At 56.9% G+C, this 17,882-nt stretch overlaps 9 protein-coding genes across 9 annotated transcripts; 4 read left to right on the top strand and 5 right to left on the bottom strand.

Moving 5' to 3' along the window:
• Positions 1-1,116: 1,116 nt before the first annotated feature.
• On the bottom strand, positions 1,117-2,598 carry PHYSODRAFT_344952 (hypothetical protein; the record flags this gene model as incomplete). The annotated part of the gene is made up of 1 exon (XM_009522430.1): positions 1,117-2,598. One exon carries the CDS (start codon positions 2,596-2,598, stop codon positions 1,213-1,215), a length of 1,386 nt encoding a protein of 461 aa, XP_009520725.1. The 3' UTR covers positions 1,117-1,212.
• Positions 2,599-2,740: 142 nt separating this feature from the next.
• On the bottom strand, positions 2,741-3,694 carry PHYSODRAFT_485952 (hypothetical protein; the record flags this gene model as incomplete). The annotated part of the gene is made up of 1 exon (XM_009522429.1): positions 2,741-3,694. The coding sequence occupies one exon, from the start codon at positions 3,692-3,694 to the stop codon at positions 2,741-2,743; it is 954 nt and encodes a 317-aa protein (XP_009520724.1).
• A 441-nt stretch (positions 3,695-4,135) lies between these two features.
• PHYSODRAFT_555263 (hypothetical protein) lies at positions 4,136-6,887 on the top strand (the record flags this gene model as incomplete). The annotated part of the gene is made up of 2 exons (XM_009522428.1): positions 4,136-4,358; positions 4,474-6,887. Exons 1-2 carry the CDS (start codon positions 4,196-4,198, stop codon positions 6,885-6,887), a joined length of 2,577 nt encoding a protein of 858 aa, XP_009520723.1. The 5' UTR covers positions 4,136-4,195.
• Positions 6,888-7,178: 291 nt separating this feature from the next.
• Positions 7,179-7,463, bottom strand: PHYSODRAFT_436809 (hypothetical protein; the record flags this gene model as incomplete). The annotated part of the gene is made up of 1 exon (XM_009522427.1): positions 7,179-7,463. A coding segment is annotated over one exon (285 nt), but the record flags the coding sequence as incomplete, so codon positions are not given.
• Positions 7,464-7,517: 54 nt separating this feature from the next.
• PHYSODRAFT_478610 (hypothetical protein) lies at positions 7,518-7,981 on the bottom strand (the record flags this gene model as incomplete). Its single annotated transcript, XM_009522426.1, has 3 exons — positions 7,518-7,558; positions 7,624-7,789; positions 7,859-7,981. 3 exons carry the CDS (start codon positions 7,979-7,981, stop codon positions 7,518-7,520), a joined length of 330 nt encoding a protein of 109 aa, XP_009520721.1.
• A 274-nt stretch (positions 7,982-8,255) lies between these two features.
• Positions 8,256-12,137, top strand: PHYSODRAFT_487209 (hypothetical protein; the record flags this gene model as incomplete). Its single annotated transcript, XM_009522425.1, has 6 exons — positions 8,256-8,338; positions 8,417-11,006; positions 11,073-11,147; positions 11,204-11,293; positions 11,372-11,497; positions 11,565-12,137. The coding sequence occupies 6 exons, from the start codon at positions 8,256-8,258 to the stop codon at positions 12,135-12,137; spliced, it is 3,537 nt and encodes a 1,178-aa protein (XP_009520720.1).
• Positions 12,138-12,285: 148 nt separating this feature from the next.
• PHYSODRAFT_555261 (hypothetical protein) lies at positions 12,286-14,967 on the top strand (the record flags this gene model as incomplete). Its single annotated transcript, XM_009522424.1, has 3 exons — positions 12,286-12,543; positions 12,817-12,915; positions 13,063-14,967. 3 exons carry the CDS (start codon positions 12,286-12,288, stop codon positions 14,965-14,967), a joined length of 2,262 nt encoding a protein of 753 aa, XP_009520719.1.
• Positions 14,968-15,395: 428 nt separating this feature from the next.
• PHYSODRAFT_285079 (hypothetical protein) lies at positions 15,396-16,424 on the top strand. The gene is made up of 3 exons (XM_009522423.1): positions 15,396-15,506; positions 15,605-15,673; positions 15,977-16,424. The coding sequence occupies exons 1-3, from the start codon at positions 15,432-15,434 to the stop codon at positions 16,244-16,246; spliced, it is 414 nt and encodes a 137-aa protein (XP_009520718.1). The 5' UTR covers positions 15,396-15,431; the 3' UTR covers positions 16,247-16,424.
• A 307-nt stretch (positions 16,425-16,731) lies between these two features.
• On the bottom strand, positions 16,732-17,274 carry PHYSODRAFT_482700 (hypothetical protein; the record flags this gene model as incomplete). Its single annotated transcript, XM_009522422.1, has 2 exons — positions 16,732-16,992; positions 17,161-17,274. The coding sequence occupies 2 exons, from the start codon at positions 17,272-17,274 to the stop codon at positions 16,732-16,734; spliced, it is 375 nt and encodes a 124-aa protein (XP_009520717.1).
• Between the last annotated feature and the right edge of the window lie 608 nt (positions 17,275-17,882).

The following is a 17,882-nucleotide window of genomic DNA, read 5'->3' as shown; positions in this document are numbered from 1 at the left end:
CTCTAGTTCATATTAAAATGTACCGAATGTATTAAACTGATGGTCTGACAAGAAATGACGCTGGCTCTAAGCTATCCGCTTAGAGAACTACCGGTAACACCAGCAAATGCCGCTCCTTCTGCGAAGTTTTTGACCCCTGGCCATATGATCACTACCGGTATTAATAGTTAAATGAACGATACAACTGAGCTTAATACTTTTAGTAGATGTAACCGGCTTTCTGACCCATCGCAAACCTATAAGTGGTGTCCCCAAACGTGCGAACAGATGCAAATTTATTACAGCATTGGCAGCTATACCTTGCTCAGATTTTCCCAAGCGGTAATTACTTTACTTTAGAGTACGCTTTCTACATTTAGTGCATCGCCATGTATTCGTATTGCACCTTTTTCTCGTGGCATTGGGGAAGTGCAATGCACAAAAGTACACACAGCGGTGATAACCTTAAGCACCCCTTAATCCAGCAGCTGAGATAACTTAGAATGCTATACGTTAAAATCAAACATTTCCACAACAGCATGAACATGTTGGGTAGCTGCACCCAAATACCTAATTGCTTAAAATATTATTTCAAATTCAAGCTATGTTGCTCCTGCACTTGTGAGTTAATTTCTCTACGCGCAAAATTCCTACAAAGTAGCTTCGCTCAGCGCCACTAATCGTTTGTCTTCATCAAGTGCGTCTTGTGGTAGTTTGGGCCAGGCCGTGACATCTCCAGTAAACTTTTCGAGTGCAAGGCATGTCCAGAAGTAACGCGAGAAACTAAGAAATAGTTTTGCTGCGGCTTGTTTGCGATTGCCACACTCGACCTCCAAGAAACGACAACCAGTGAATGCAGAGTCTCCTCTTGCACTTCGTATGCGATCCAACCGCAAACACGAAAGGAAATTACTGTTTAACTTGACCACTCCCGAATGCTCCCCCGTACCGTGCCTGCATCTCCTCCGCTTGCCCCTAGTTTCCCTTTATTTTCATTAATTCAAGTACACTTTTGTTGCTGTTGCCCAGTGACCTGTGTTCTCCCGGAGCAAGTGCTCCGGGTAGCCAATCTCCACTACGTAGACACTATTATATGATTCATAACTTAGTATCTGTGACCAGACTGACTGCAATGGTGCCGGATTGAACGAGTCGTTCAGAACAACACACGACAGCAAAATGCTGACACGGAATCCATTGTCTTCTCTCTTATCGCTACGGTACCATAGTCGCTTAGAAGTCTTGGTCCGAGTCCGAGTTTGTCTCGGAGCCCGAGCCTCCCGAGCCTGAACCAGAGCCCGATCCTGAGCCAGCCTCCGAGCCCGAGTCATCGTCGTTGTCAATGAGCTCACCAGAATCTGCAAGTGACACCTGGTCGGAGTCCGAGCCGTCCGCGGCAGTACCATTGCCTGCGCCACCAGGAGACACGGCGCCAGTCGCGCTCTCGTCGCTGGAGTCGTCCTCATCGCTGCTGCCACTGCCGCTAATCCCATCGGAGCTGCTGTCCTCGTCGGATCCCGCTTTCTTCTTGCTCGCGCCAGCTCGGCTCTTCTGGTTGGAAACGTTCGATTGCCGTGCTTTGCCTCCGCCGCCGCTATGCCTGTTGTTGTTGTTCGACTCCATTGCATCCAGCATCGAGTTCTCGATTTGGTCTTCCTGCTCGCCACGCAGAATGGCGAGCTCGTCGTCCCGGAACTTCTTCTGCAGCTTCTTGAGCGACCTGTCGTTCTCGGCGAGTTTCTTCATTTCTCGGCTGTTGTGTAGATCCAGCTCACGCTGCAGGTAGTCAAGGTTACGGAAGCGCTCGCAGTAGATGGCGTACTGCCGCTCCAGCTCCTTCTCCAGCTTTTCGTACTCGTCCATGAACGCTGGGCGCACGTGCTGCAAGCTCTTGAGCCGCTTCTCGCTGCGCTCGAGGTCGGTCTGCGCCTTCTTGATCTTCGCTGCTAGCGCCTTCTCCTCAGCGTCCAGCTCCACCACCTGGTGCTCCGTCAGCTCGACGTTATCTTGGAGGTTGACCAAGATTTCCTGGATACTGCGCTCGAGGAACTTCTGCTCGCTCGAGTTCTCGTGGTTGGTGGACAGCGCGTCCAAGAAGCGAATCGCCTGTTGTCGTGCGTCACGGACATCAAGCTCCGTCTCCAGTAGATCGTACAGCTTGGCGCCCGACTGCGTGATGTCCGAGGCAAGCTGCCGCGTCGCTTTCGGGTCTTTCACACGCGAGCCCAGCAGCGACTTCACCGAGACATCGTCGTCATCATCGTCAGGCTCCTGTTGCGTGGCCAGATCGATCCGCGAAGCCTCGTACAGCACCCGCGCCAGCTTGATCAGCTCCTTGACAGCAAACCCGTCGGCTGCGTACAGCCTCTTCGGGTTGAGTCGGATGCGAGCCTTGGCCAGCACTTCCGTTGCCACCTGCGTGAGGAACTCCACGCGGTCGTCCTCCGTGTCGATCTCCTCTGCGATGCTCGAGCTCGGATCGTACTTCTTGACCATCCAGTAGAGCAGATCCGACACCAGCTCGAAGTTCGGCGTGCGGAAGTTTTCCATCGAAATGGGGCGAGGGTAGCCCAGCGCCCGCATCATCTCCGTCAGGTTGCGCAGCTCGCGGAACGACATCACTTGCTACACGAAGCACTAAATCTCTCGATAGGTTGCCTTGTCGTGCTGGCTTCGGACTGCTCGGCGGACTTCACCACCCGACGCGTCGTTTCGAGGATCCGAGATCGCGCCAGTCAGACCCCTCTAAAAACGTCTGCGCTCATACTTCTCGAACTTCTCTATTCTTGCGCTCGTACCTGGCCAGCATCGTTGCATTGCCAGAGGTTCCTCCTGTGTGTATGTAGAGCAGCTCGCGCTCCTCGCCGCGATCATCAACTGTAGTAGACTTACTGCCCGGTACTAACAGGTCTGATATCGAGGCGGCACTTGATTTGCTACGTTCCAGAACTTCATCCAGTACCGCGTCGTCCGAGAACAACGTGTGCCATGCGAAGGCTCCGTACACGAGGTCGAAGTCCACCTTGGTCTCCTGCAGCACCTCGTGGTAGATGTCGTACAGCGGCCACCACAGTCGCCCAAATCGGCTTTTCCTCTTGGGCGTGATCACCCGCGGCAGCAGCGCCGTCTCCACTTGCAAGGTTGGATCCTCTCCAATAAGCTGCTGGAACTGCTGGCTCAAGTACGCCGCATCGCCCACACAAGGAACAGCGTACAGCCTGATAGCCGGGTGCAGGTGCTGCGCCAGGTACAGCGCCGTCGTCCCCGTGCCGCAGGGCAGCACAACCGAGAAACGCTTGTCCGGCCACTCCGTCCGGACGTACTCGTTGATCTCCTCAGCCAGCAGCTTCACGCCATCCTGCGCTTCCGGGAACGCCGCCCCTTGCGGGACGTACAGGCTCCTCGTACCCGGCGGAGGGCGCCGGTCTCCATCCACAAACTCGGCAAAGTCTCGCGTCCGGGCCAGTTCGTGGTATGCGTCCGGAGGGAGCTGCACGTGGTCCATGCCCAGACCCCTGGCCAGTACCAGGTTGCCCTCCACCGCCTCACCTCCAAGGTGCAGCTCTCGACTGAAGTACGTAAAGGGGACGCGCCTGGCACTCGCCAGCTGCGCCAAGGCCAGCATGGCGTTGCTCTGCGACCCGCCGAAGCTGAACAAGTGGGCACCCGCGAAGAACTCGTCGCTCTGCTTGACGAACCAGTACATCTTGCGCATCTGTATCACAACCTCCGTTTTAGCTAAAAGTATCCACGCACAGTACGCGCAGCCACCGAGTCCCCACCTTGTTCCCGGCCAAGTGGAACACGTCGTCCCTCTTCACGTGCACGCGTTGGCCTCGGAAGTGCACGCGCGTCACGGGCGACGCCCGCCACTGCCACCCGCGCACCATCTCGCTCCTAATTCGGTGTATTAATACCTACTTGTAACAGGTGTACCCACCTCAAGATTAATTCGTACTTAGCACGCCCGTTTACACGCCCTTTTACAACGTGACGCCGCTTCTTCCATCGCTGCCGCTGGGGGCGTCAGTTTCCTCTCCGCCCCCGTCCAGTCCGCCAGGATGCGGCGCCTGAGCTCCAGAGGTGCGCTACGCTCTTGCTGCTGGTTGTGTAGGTCTGTGTCTGTGCGTAGCTCACTGTGTCTGTCTCTGTCTCTGTGTGTGCAGGCGGCGGCAAGAACTTCAGCCTCAAGAGCGAGGAGGACGTGGAGGAGCTCATGCAGACGCTGGTGGCGCAGATCCACGCCAAGCTCAAGAGCGAGCTCAACCTGCGCGAGATCTTCATCCCCAACTCCAAGGCCGAGGCGCGCTGCAACATCTTCGTGTCGCACAACTACGCGGCGTGCCCCAAGCTCTGCGTCTTCATGCAGCCGGGCGAAGGTAACAGCAGCAGCAGCTGCAATTTGGATCACCTCACCCAGGTTTCTTCTAGTTTTTTTACATTCTATTAACTATTATATTTTACTTGTCATTTATTTGTTTATGTCGACGTCAGGCATGCAGCCGGGCATGTGGAGCCGGACGATCCACCCCAAGACGGGCTTCCAGGGCTCCATGATCCCGTACTTGAAGACGGCGATCCAGGGCGGATACGGCGTCGTGATCCTGAACCCGAGCACCAACTTCTGCATGGTCAACGGCCACCGAGCCAAGATCCTGCACTCGTCCTCGCCCGAGGCGCACGTCGCGTACGTCTGGAAGAACTACATCGTGCCCAACGCGGCACAGGAGATCAGCTTCATCGTGCACGACAACGCCGGCATCTTGTTGAAGACCTTTCTGTCCACCTTGAGTGGACACGAGGCGCAGAGGGTCGGAGGCATCGCCTTCATCGAGTCGGCCCACCAGGTCTCGTCGGGTGACAGCAATTCGTTGTGGGACATGCTGCGCGAGAAGGCCGTGAACTTTGAGGCCTCGACGGAGCCCATGTTCACGGTCATTGCGTCCTCCAAGGCGAGACTGGGGTGCACGTCCCTGTCGGTGGGGCGCACGTCGGGTGAGGCAAACAACCGCGAGTGGACGGTTCATTCAGTGCAGACGTCGGCGTTCGTGTTCCTGCAGTCTATCGCCAGCGGGATCGAGGAGTCGCTGCATGCTATCCGCGCAACGTTCCCCAACAAGCTTATCGTGACCGTCAACCGTGCACGATTGACTGGCCAGCCATACAACAACCCGTTCGCTGTGGTGCAGTGTGCGGGACAGAAGAAGGAGACTGTGGGCAGCCATAAGCACACCATGGACCCCGAGTGGAACCAGACGTTCTCCTTCCCTGTTACGTCCAGCGACGCGAAGGTGGTTATCGTCGTGAAAGACAGGTCATTCCCCATGAATACGTCGCTGGGTCAGGTTGTCGTGAGTATGAGCGAGGTGGGACTTAATCGCGCCGACCGACGGTGGTTCTCCCTGCGTGACGAGAAGGTTCCGACAACACACGGCAATGGCGAAGTGGAGCTGACGCTCGAGTGGGTGCACGATACGTTCGTAGCTCGCTCCGATTCGTTTATTCGCGGGAACCGCATGCCGACACTAGAAGCGCAGCGCAACCGTCAAGGCGGTGATGGTGAGAACTGCTGCTACCTGTGCAAGACTACGTTCGTATTGCATCGCCGTCGCTACTGCCGCATGTGCTTGCGTTTGGTCTGCACGTCGTGCTCAGATCGCCTATTTCTTCCCGGATTTAGCGAGCCGAAGCGTGTGTGCTCTGGGTGCTGCGATCTTCAGATGATGCTACACAACAAACTTCCGCGCATGGGTCCCAATGGTCCGGGCTCGAGGTTACCCTCCCAAGACAAGCTGGACGAGCATGCGCAGCGTATGGAGGCGATGCGGAAACGCGAGGAAGCCGAGAAGCGGCCTCTCTCTATTAACGACTTCGATCTGCTCAAGGTGGTCGGTCGCGGCGCCTTCGGTAAGGTGCTGCTGGTGCGCAAGAAGGACGGCAAAAACGCTGGCCAAATTTACGCTATGAAGATCCTCGTCAAGTCGCACATTATTAAGAACGACCAGATCGAGAACACCAAGGCGGAGCAGCATATCCTCAAGGAGATCAGCCACCCATACGTGGTGCGGCTACGGTACGCGTTCCAGAACGCTGACAAGTTGTACCTCATCATGGACTACTACCCGGGTGGCTCGATGTTCTACCACCTGCGCAAGTCGAAGAGGTTCACGGAAGATCGCACGCGGTTATACATGGCTCAGCTGCTGACGGCGTTGATGCACCTCCACAGCAAGCAGATCGCGTACCGTGATTTAAAGCTGGAAAATATTCTGATGGATCCGAAGGGCAACATCGCCCTGACCGATTTCGGTCTGTCGAAGGAGGGTCAGATGGTCGAGGGAGCCATCCGCGCGTCTCAGGCAGATACGGGTATGAAGACCATTTGTGGTACAGCCGAGTACATGGCGCCAGAGCTGCTGCGCCACCAACCGTACGGCAAAGTGGTCGACTGGTGGAGCTACGGTATTCTGCTGTTCGAGATGCTGACGGGCCGAACGCCCTTCGTCGACCGCAACCGTCGGCAGATGTTCAAGAACATTATGCAGTCGGAGGTGATCTACCCCTCGCACATTTCGCCGGTGGCGCGCTCGCTGATCTCCAAGCTGCTGAATCGTGACCCGGCACGAAGACTGGGTGGAGGCCCCAACGGCGGCCGTGACATCATGGCCCACCCGTTTTTCGAGTCGATTGACTGGGACAAGCTCATGCGGAAGGAGATCGAGCCTCCGTTCGTCCCGGACGTCTCGAGTGTCGACGATATCACGAACGTGCCCGAGATGTTCCAGAACATGGCGGCCGTAGACTCCCCTGTCAACAAGAAGAATGGCGACGGCCACCACTTCGACGACTTCACGTACCAAGAAGACGGGTACATTATGCGCGCCACGCACAACATAAACCAGCATTAAGAAAGCTACGCAATACATCGATCTGTATAATTTGTAATGCGTTTTGAGCATGTTCGTCTTTGGCGTTCATACGCGCGAGCTCTACGCGTCAGACTCCACTTTCTTCTTCTTGCTCGATGCTTCTGCATCTTCATTCGTTTCAGCACGTTGGCGCTTCAGATTGGGCGGGAGGTTTGGTCCGATGACAACCTTCTCTTCGTCCTTGCTCGTCTCGTCCAATTCTTCAGTCATCTTGTCCGTGATGGCATCACCAGTATCAACACTGGAGGCTTCAGTCTCAAGTTTTCGCGCCTTCATGAGGTGCGGGGGCAGTTGTGGTCCAATGGACGCGGCAGCCTCCTCTTCGCTCGCTTCAGCTGCTGACTTTGCTGAAGGTGGCAGCTGCGGTCCTGCTGGGCCGCGAGCAACTCGAGCTCCTTTCTCCTTCGGTGCGCTGCGCTGGAGACGACGTCCGTATTCTTGCAGCTGTCGACGGAAGCTCTCGTTGGGGTTGGCAATGGGGCGGCGTTCAACCACAAAGGCCAACGCCTGCTCGAAAGTCATGGCCCGCAGTTTCATGAGGTACGCCACGACCATGGACGACGAGCGACTGACCCCTTTGTTGCAGTGAACGAGGATGCGACCTGCAGATCAGGACATGAACGAGGGAGAAATGCACAACATACGCCGCACTTGGCCACCGTTAGCAGCTCCATCTCTCTCCACCCAGACATAGACAGATAAATGGTGGTGATACCATAGTACTTGGCTTGGTCCATGAAGGCGACACAGCCTTCGAGCACCCCCGAGATGTCCTCCGCCTTGTTGTCGAAGATGGGGCAGCGCCTGTACGTGAAGAGCTTGTCCTTCTCGAAGAAATTGGGCACTCCAGCCACCGGGTCCATCTTCTTCGGGGGCGTCACCTGCACCATCCACCATCCACTCCAGCATTTAGACCCCCCTTCGTTTCACAGCTACAAGTGTGTGCGTACATTCAAGACGTGGGTGATCCCCAGCCGCTGCAGCAGCTCCTTGTCGCGCGCGTGGGCCCTGGAGCCCAGGAACACGTGCTCCAGGATCTGCGAAGGCTCGCCGTCGTCGTCCCGAGCGCCCATAGCTGTCTGTAGCTGCTCTGTGCGCCGCGTTTTCGCGCGCCAAATTCCGGTATCCGATACTCAAACGCCCTCCAAATGTAAGGAATGCGGCAAAATGACACTCGTGCGCTTCAAGCTCCGGTAGCTCCGCAGCAGCATGAAGCTCAACTCACCTCGAACCCTAAGGTTAGCCCCGATATGCCAACGACCCTCGAATGCGTCGCGGCTCTTCGATTGTGGTGGTAGACTTTGGGCCGAGCGACGTCGCTGGAGCTTGGGGCTTGAGGAGGGAGAAATGGGAGGCCGGTTCTCCCGCGTGCAGTACCGAGAGCAAGATGCCGCTGTTTTGAGTCACTTGGTGCTGCTCACGCAAGTCTGGTGCGTGCACTTGTCGACTGAGATTTGGCTCGGTATGGTACTGAACGGGGTTCGTGTCTGTTGCTGCTGCTGCTGTAGGGGTCTGGACGAGATCGCGTTCCTGTCAATGAGGCTGCGACGCCTGTCGTTCAACTTTTGCCTCACTCTCCAGCAGTTTGAGGACCTGGTGGGACTCCGCAGTAACCCGCTGTTCAAGACGATGCTGCATCGGTGGTTTGCCACGTTCCAGAACACGCACAGCAGCACCATTGTGAACGGACTCGAGTTCCTCACGGCTCTGGCGCTCACCGCTGCGGACGGCAAGCTTGAGGAGAAGGCGGGCGCTGTCTTCGGTATCTTCGACTTCGATGATTCGGGCGCCATCACGCGCGACGAACTCGGAATTCTGATCAAGTCGGCTGTCCGTGGACTCTCCAAGGCTACGAAAGGCTTAGGCCCGAGGCTGGCAGCGCTCTGCCCCATGAGCGAAGTGGCCGAGCTCACCCGACAGTGCTTCGTGCACTGCGACCTGGACGACGAGCAAGATCTTCCTCGATCCCGCTTCATACTCTGGGTCAAGCAGACGCCAAAGATCGTCAACCTGTTGCGCTGCTTCGTGCAGCGAGAGTTTTTGTCGGAGGAAGAGGCTGCGGTGGTGATTCAACGCTGTTCTCGAGGAATGCTGGCGCGTCGTGAAGCTGCCGAGCGTCGTCTTGAGCTGCAGCTCGAAGTGGAGCAGGAACTTGCTCAAGCCGCTCAAAAGATCCAGGACGTGGTGGTCACGCGCAAGAAGAAGCGAGAGCGCTTACGACAGCAGAAGGTGGAGCAATTCGCCCACCATGGCGCTGTGTACTCGTTCGGAGCCAACGCTCGAGCCCAATTGGGTCACGCAAACCTCGAGTTGTCGCGGCACGTGGTATCCCCGTTGCTGGCGGCATTTTTCAAGCACAATGAGCTGCGGATATCGCGCGTGGCACTAAGCGAAACTCACGCGAGTGCTGTTGCTTCCGATGGCCAAGTGTTCACGTGGGGTGCGGGTGTTCCAGGCTCCTTTGGGTTCCTCATACCACCTCATTCACAAGACGGCAGTGGCTTTGGCAGTACGGCTGGGCTTGTTCGGAGACAACCGACGAGAGTGGACGATCTAAACGATGTGATTATTGTTGACTCACGACTTGGGAGTCATCACTCGGTTGCCTTGAGTGCTGGAGGAATCGTCTACACTTGGGGGTCTGGTGGCTATGGGCAGCTTGGACATGGGGACTTCGCAGTCGCAGAGGACGATTCAGAGCGCAGCGACGCCATCTTTCGGTCTCAATTCGATCCTCACACTGGACGCGAGTATCCTGTCATCGATCTACCGCTGCAGCTAGACTCCAGCTACTTCGAGGAGATGCGAGTCACGCAGGTAGCTTGCGGCTGCTACTTCAGTATGGTCGTGACTGAGGACGGCAGCGTGTTCAGCTGGGGCGAAGGCTCCGATGGTCAACTGGGTCTCGGTTACTCGGATTCCTTTCGCGTTGGCTTCTTGGACCCAAACATCAGCGGCAGCAACTTCGTCTACATACCGTCTCCTACGCGCATTGACGCACTCAAGGAGCCGATCGAGAGTATCGCCGTGGGTGGCAACCATGTCTTCGCTATCGGTCGTGCCCCCGCAAGACACGTTTTCGAGTGGGGTGCCTGGAAGCGGCGTGGCCCCACGGATGCACGTGAGAGTGCCTTTGCACCCCTGGAGAACGCAGCCCTGTCAGCCCTAAGCGTGCATCAAATAGCAGCAGGCAAGGAGCATGCACTTGCTGTAGCGTCACGAGTTCAGGTCTCCCTCTCGGTGGACCAGTATCCGTACCGTCGACGATCCAGCAGCCCAGACCTCGATGAAAAACTCTCAGAGGGTGAATCTCTCCGCGCAGTTGCATTATGTGCACGATTCGGAGCCCAGCCATCGCAGCTCTCGCGTGCGATTACAGGCTCAGTCTTCGCTGTGCCTTTGCCCGCTGATGAATTCGGTGGATCGATTCAGGTTTACCCAAGTGCATCAGCTTCGTCTTCAGCGGCATCAGCAGCGTTGAGTGCTGCAGTTTACAATCGGTCCGATTCACAGCTTCGATCCAGTCTCGCGCGCTGTACGGGTAGAATCGCACTACTTGATCGAGGCACGTCCACAGGTCATTGGATCTCTCTGTTGCTGGACTCGTCGCGCCCTGCTGAACTGCTGGAGATCCCTTGCGTACCGGCGAATGTTGGCCCCACGCTGAATGCTACGGGGGTGAAAGCGCAGCTATTCTACTCACCCGAGCGTCTGTCGAGTCTGCGGTTGTACGTTCGACCTGATGAAGTCGTTGGTCGAATCGCTGTACTGGAGTTTGGCCAAGAGGACGTTGCCTTTGATGCAGACGCGCTAGAGGCGGCCGAACTTATCGGACGCCTCATGAGCTCGTTGGTTGCGCTGGTCAAGGACGCACAAAACGCAGGCGCAGTCGGTGTTGTGATCATTTTCGACTTTCTAGAGGCGGACGCGTTCTCGCTGGAGATCGACGAGGAGGACAGCGACACCGACATTTTTAAGATTCCTGCTGTTATGATACGCAAAAGTCTTCATGGCGAACTGCTGCTTGAGCAGCTCCAAACGCCTGGAAAGCGGCCGTGGTCGATTGTTTCGTACAAAGAGGATGTGCTGGGGAAACAGGTAAGCTCAAAAGGTCTACGGAAGAGGGTTGCTCCGTGGATTTATCTAATGGGGAACGGTGCTCAGATTTCGATAGCCCAAAAGGCTGGAGCCAAAGCTGTGGTAGTTGCTCAAACTCGCGTCGACCCAGATCCGATAAGGGTAAGCAGCAATCATGTAGATACTTGTGGAGCCTCTCTGACTGATTTGCCTGGTAGCTGGGCATGAGTGTGTTTGGCGCAGGCGAAGACGAGAAGGCCCCCAGTAGTTCAGGGATAAAGATCCCCGTTATCTCGATCCCCTACCAAGTAAGAGTTCAGTAGCTGTGTAATAAGCTGTCGCTCTAGCATGGTTGAGCTTACACTATTGCAATGGTGCATGGGTAGGTGGGGGCCCGAATGAAAGCGACCCTGGACGGTGTAGAGGCTGAGGACTCTCAGTGCCGCATAGCCCTCGTTGGCCCGGGGACTCTTTATGCGTGGGGGCTAGCGGAAAATGGTCGGCTGGGACTGGTAAGTGTGACTGTCCTGCTTAGCTGCAATAATCAACTACTGTCGACTTACATACGAGTTCGTGTAGGGCGACATCGAGAACGAGGCGCTGTTTCAATCGGGCTACGACGGCGCTCGACAGAAGAGCTACCAGTTCGTCCAGGACCCGGAGGTTGTGTCAACGCTGCTCTTTAAGGAGATCACCCACATTTCTTGCGGAGAGGGCCATTCGGCTGCTGTGTCGAGTACGTGGATTGAATCTGTCGGTCAGCGTGGTTTTGGAACTGAAGTTACTCAAACTTCTTGGACAGGTGACGGCGCGCTTTATTGCTGGGGAAGCGGCCGCGACGGGAAGCTTGGCACAGGGTCTTTGGATGATGAAGACGCCCCAGTGGTTGTTGACGCGCTGAGCTCCGTCAAGGTCGCTCGTGTCGAGTGCGGCGCCCGCCAAACGGTACGCGGCACCTTCAACTTGTCAAGCTACAAAGTGTCCACCATGCACCTCATTCTAATGCAACACTCTGTATTGCACGCACCCACACAATCCGCAGCTCGTCGTAACGCAGAACCCTTCCGTCTTCAGCAACAGCAAGTAGCGAGAGCACCGCCATCATGCATTCACCACCAAAGCAAAACACGTTGGAGACGTCGAGCTCCCTAAATCTTACCCTTTAAAACGGGTACAAGTTGAAGTGTTGCGCTTGTTAATTCATACCCCTTATAATGGGTACACCAGACTAACGTTTTTGTCCAGTCATGAGGCCGAGCCATTTCCCCATCGGACCCTCAGAGTAAGTGAGTGACGGACGATGGCTCGCGGCAAGAAGAAGGGAGGCCGTCGCGGCGACGACTCGGACTCGGACGACGCGCGCAAGGCGCCGCCCCCGGCCCCCGCGGCCGCCGGCGAGAGCGACAAGAAGGCGGCGCGCAAGGAGAAGCTGAAGGCCAAGAAGGCGCAGCGCCAGGCCGCCAAGGCCAGCGAGGAGCAGGCCAGCCAGCGCACGGCCTCGGACGCCGAGCAGGAGCAGGAGCAGGAGGAGGAGGACGAGGAGGACCCGTACGCGCAGGTGGCGGTCAGCATGAGCAAGAAGAAGAACAAGAAGAAGAACAAGAAGAACGTCAACTTCGCGGCGCTCATGGACGACAGCGACAGCGAAGACGAGCAGCAGGAGGAGCAGGAAGAGGAGGAGGAGGAAGAAGTGGACGAGTACGCGCAGGTGGATGCGAGTATGAGCAAGAAGAAGAACAAGAAGAAGGACAAGAAGAAGAAGGCCCAGGTGGAGGAGAGCGAGGAGGAGGAAGAGGAGCAGGTGGAAGAAGACGAGCAGGAAGAGGAGGAGGAGGAGAAGCCGGAGCCTGTGGTGGAGAAGAAGAAGGAGAAGAAGGACAAGAAGAAGGGCAAGAAGAAGATGATCTCCACCGACCTGTTCTTCGACCCCGTGGACCAGCCCGAGGAGGAGGAGGAGAAGGACAAGAAGAAAAAGAAGAAGAAATCCAAGCTCCCCTTTGAGACGAACGACGACGACGAGGAGGAGAACGACGACGACGGAGAGAAGAAGAGCAAGAAGGACAAGAAGAGCAAGAAGGACAAGGACGGCAAGCGCCTCAGCAACAAGGAGCGCAAGCGCCTGAAAGAAGAGCAGGAGCGCCAGGAGCGCGAGGAGGAGTACCACCGCGCCGCCAACCCCATGGACGGCGCGCAGTTCTCCGTCTCGCAGCAGGCCTTCACGGAGGACTCGAACTGGGAGAACGCCACGGACATCCACATCGAGAACTTCAGCATCAACGCGCACAACAAGCTGCTGTACGACAACGCGTCGCTGCACATTAACGCTGGCGGCAAGTACGGTCTGGTCGGACCCAACGGTCAGGGTAAGACCACGATCCTGAAGATGATTGCGCTGGGCGAGCTCAAGATCCCGCCCAAGATCGACTGCCTGTACGTGGAGCAGGAGGTTGTGGCCGACGACACGCGCGCTGTCGACGCCGTGCTGAAGGCCGACGCCGAGCGCTGGGCGCTGCTGGAGGAGGAGAAGCACCTGCTTGCCGAGCTGGAGACCAAGCAGGACTCGGCCCTGGACGACCGACTGAACGAGGTGTACGAGCAGCTGTCGACCATGAACGCGTCTGCTGCCGAGGCCCGCGCGCGCCGTATTCTTTTCGGTCTGGGTTTCGACTCGGCCATGCAGGAGAAGGTCACGAAGGACTTCTCGGGTGGTTGGCGTATGCGTATCTCGCTGGCCAAGGCCCTGTACGTGGAGCCGACGCTGCTGATGCTGGATGAGCCGACGAACCACTTGGACCTGAACGCCGTCATTTGGCTGGACGACTACCTGCAGAAGTGGAAGAAGACGCTGCTCGTGGTGTCCCACGATGCCGACTTCCTCAACAGCGTGTGTACGGAGGTGCTGCACCTTGAGAACAAGAAGATCGCCCACTACAAGGGTAACTACGACATGTTCCGTGAGATGGAGAAGCAGAAGCGGAAGCAGATGGAGAAGGCCTGGGAGAAGCAGCAGAAGCAGCTCCGTAACCTTAAGGCTTCCGGTAAGTCGTCGAAGAAGGCTACAGAGATCGTCAAGAAGAAACGTGAGCCTGGTGCTCGTTCGGCGAAGAAGAAGGCGCTTATGCCCGATGACGCGGCCGATGCATCGGCCCCCATGGAGCTGCTGGAGCGGCCGAAGGAGTACATTGTGCAGTTCAGCTTCCCGGAGACGACGGTCGTGTCGCCTCCCATTCTTGAGGTTCGCGAGGCCAGCTTCCGCTATGGCGAGGGCCCGTACCTGTTCAAGAACTCGGACTTCGGTATCGACACGTCGTCGCGCGTGTGTATCGTGGGCCCCAACGGTGTGGGTAAGAGTACGCTGCTGAAGATGATCACGGGTGAGGTCATCGTGACGGAGGGCGAGGTGCGTCGCAACCCGCGCGTGCGTCTGGGTATTTACAACCAGCACTTCGTGGACAAGCTGCCCATGGGCGAGACGCCCGTCGAGTACCTGCGTCGCCTGTTCCAGGACCAGTCCTATCAGCAGGTGCGTAACCTGCTCGGCAAGGTCGGCCTCGAGGGCCACGCACACGAGATCAAGAACCGCCTGCTGTCTGGTGGCCAGAAGGCCCGTGTGGTGATCGCCGAGCTGATCCTGATGCGCCCGCACATCCTGATCCTGGATGAGCCGACGAACAACCTGGATATCGAGTCCATCGACGCGCTGTGCGACGCCATCCGCGAGTTCGAGGGCGGTGTGGTGATTGTTACGCACGACGCCCGTTTGATCGAGTCGACCGAGTGTGTGCTGTGGGTGTGCGGCGACCAGGACGTGGTGGTGTACGACGGCACGTTCGAGGACTACAAGCAGTCGATCCTGGACGACCTGCAGAAGCAGGCGCACGCCGAGGAGGAGCGTCTGCAGGAGAACGCCGCCAAGAAGGCCGAGGCTCGCGCCCAGAAGATGCTCAAGCAGACGGCGGCCGCCACCGAGGCCGCGGCCTAAATGTCCCGTGCCGGTGCTGCAGTTGTGCAGCTATTACTATAGCGACATATTGCTGTGCATAGCTTTAGACACGCGGAGTCCGCGCCAAATTGCATGTAATTCCCCAACTTCCATATTGCCCTTCGTGCATGTCGAACATGGCTACATGGCGCATTGGCGGGATACCTTTAGTGGCATGTCACTGTAGCGAGTATTGCGCCAAACAACTGACCTGTATATTCGTATCTTTTTCATAATATTATGAAGAACATCTTCACGTAAGCTCTGTTTTGGACTGCTATATATGATAATCCTGATATTTTCGATATGTAGGAGCCGGCCGGGGCGGCCTCGCGCGCTGATTGGCCCGCGCGCAGAGCGGCGGATTGGTTGGCTCTGGAGGTCTTCGCCTCGCTCGAGCCGCCCGCCAGCGGCTCAGTCCATTCCCCGCAGAACTTCTCGTTACTAAGTCAAAGACAACAAGCATGGCTGACAAGGTCCCCGTCACGGTGCGCACGCGCAAGTTCCTCCGCAACACGCTTCTGGCTCGCCGCCAAATGGTGCGTCCATTGCCCGTCCGCCCTGCGCAGCACAACTCTAGCGTCTGCATGTCTGACCTTCTATTGCCTCTACTGTGCCATCCTCGACCAATCGCCAGGTGGTGGAGGTCATCCACCCGGGCCGCGCCAACGTGCCCAAGGCTGAGCTTCAGGAGAAGATCGCCAAGGTACGACACGCACCCGAAAACATACAAACTATCCATCCAGTCAGTCAGTCAGGCAGGCAGGCAGGCAGCAGCTTCAGGACACACACAGGAACACAGATATACTAGCTCGGAAAGAGTTCTTCTCAGCAGCAGCGGAGCGAGGTATTCAGAGCCGATTGCACTCCTGACAGTCAGGAAATTTACCCGCAAGGAGGCGGCGGATAGCTGCAATTGCTGACTGGCTGGCTGGACAACACGGATATTCAGAGAGAGAAAGGGATGCAGAGATCGGGTGGCTGACGGTATTGATGGTGCTGTGCGCAGATGTACAAGGTGAAGGACGCCAACACGGTCTTCCTGTACGGCTTCCGCACCCAGTTCGGTGGCGGCAAGTCCTCGGGCTTCGGTCTCGTGTACGACACGGTGAACGACGCCAAGCGCTTCGAGCCCAAGTACCGTCTGATCCGCCAGGGTCTGGTCGAGAAGGTCGAGACCTCGCGCAAGCAGATTAAGGAGGCCAAGAACCGCGGCAAGAAGGTGCGCGGTGTCGGCCGCCGTATCGCTCGCCACAAGGCCGCTAAGGCCAACAAGTAGAGTGTTAACTCGGTCGCCACAGCGACGTCGATTCTGGCCCGAGCGAGCGCTCGCTGCGCTGCTCACTGCGCTTGGCTCGTTGTCGCCATTCCGCTGAGAGTATTTTGGGGAACAAGAAGGTCATGCTGGGAAGTGTAACTAGTCAAGAAACTCACACGTTTGCTTGATCAACCACGTCGCTTTGTTCCCACGTCTGCTGTTCGTATCATTGACTGCTTTTGTTGCATGCCTTACCTGGTTAGTATCTGTGTGTCTTCGGCAGGGTTATTCGGGAAACACAGAACGAATGGGCGAGAACTATGCATTATATTATGTGACTGAAAGGGCTGTGTGCATCTTCTACCTGACTGGGTGGAGGCAGACTGCGCTGATAATTATGATGCCGGGACGATTGCTTGTGGCGGCGGTAATCGACTTCAACACGGAGCAGAGTTGAATTTGGCGGGGCTCGGAACTCCTTCGGGACCGAGTGCGGCAAGGTGAAGTTACTGGATTACGCAGCAACCACCCTTGGGAACTCCTTGAACCGTGCCCGGACCTGCCTGCTTGCTGTAGTGTGTTCGATTAGAGTAGTTCATTTCCACTAGTGCGCCGCCGGTCTCGTCCGCGAATGTGAGCTGCCTACCGGTCTTGGTGACAGTATACTCGTTGCCTCCAGTCTGAGGAGCTGCGTGAAGAACTTCTGCTGCTCCTTCGATGTCGTCATCTTCAAATTCATGAGCATTGGGGTCGGAGGTGCCATTCACCTTGGCGTTGCTGTTTTTCGTCACCAGCGGCGGCCTTGCAGCTTGAGGTAGATCGTTGCTTAGTGAGTTGTCTTGGGTCATGAAATCCGGAGCAGTGGTGGGGTCGTCGTTAAATGTAGGCCCTCGATAGTTCGCTGTGTGCGAATGATCTGTAGTCTCTGGTTGCACGCTTTCGGACGAGTTCTCCGTCGCTAAGTCCTGCCAGTCATCGTCTTCCATGCCGAGCTTGCGTCGCTTGTCGCCGTCTGCGTTTGCTTCCATTGGGTGTACGGACTGGCGCATGAATCCCCTTCCCATGCAGCGGGGGGGGCCTAACGACTTCGTCGAGGCGCCAGCAGTAGCTTGGCTGGCGGCGGGTGTGTCTGCTCTCGGGTGTCTCGAGGTTCTAAACGAAACGGACTTGAAATCTCGCAGGAGCAAGGCGCATGGGGCGGCTGACTTCCTTGTGCGGAAGGTCAACGGCTGCCACAGGTGGAGCTCTCGTCCTCGTCGAGTCCCGGCCTTCAACTTGGGCAGCAGTACTAACACCTGTGATCGTTATCGACTGATCTGGGCGACTTATGTCTTGATTCCAAGCAGGACCCCAGGTAAGCAGCGGCACCTCCCTTGGCGTTCTTATCGCGGATAATACAGCCCCAGTTCTGGTGTGGACTATTCCGATACGACAATAATGACTTCATTCACAGCGACCCCTATATATAGGAGGGATGTTGCATCCTGCAAGCTTGGCGAAACCCTGACCTCTCCCTGCATGTTAGCACCACACTGTTGCTGACGGAGATTGAGGCAGTTTGAGGGCCATTTTGGTCGATAAAGGAGCCCACGATGCCGTCCGTACCTTCACCCACGTGAATTCGCTCCGCGCGTGTTTACTGCATGTTACGATAGTT

Source organism: Phytophthora sojae (assembly GCF_000149755.1).
Source record: "Phytophthora sojae unplaced genomic scaffold PHYSOscaffold_2, whole genome shotgun sequence".
Classification (NCBI taxonomy): domain Eukaryota; phylum Oomycota; class Peronosporomycetes; order Peronosporales; family Peronosporaceae; genus Phytophthora; species Phytophthora sojae.
This window is presented reverse-complemented; position numbering and strand designations above follow the sequence as displayed.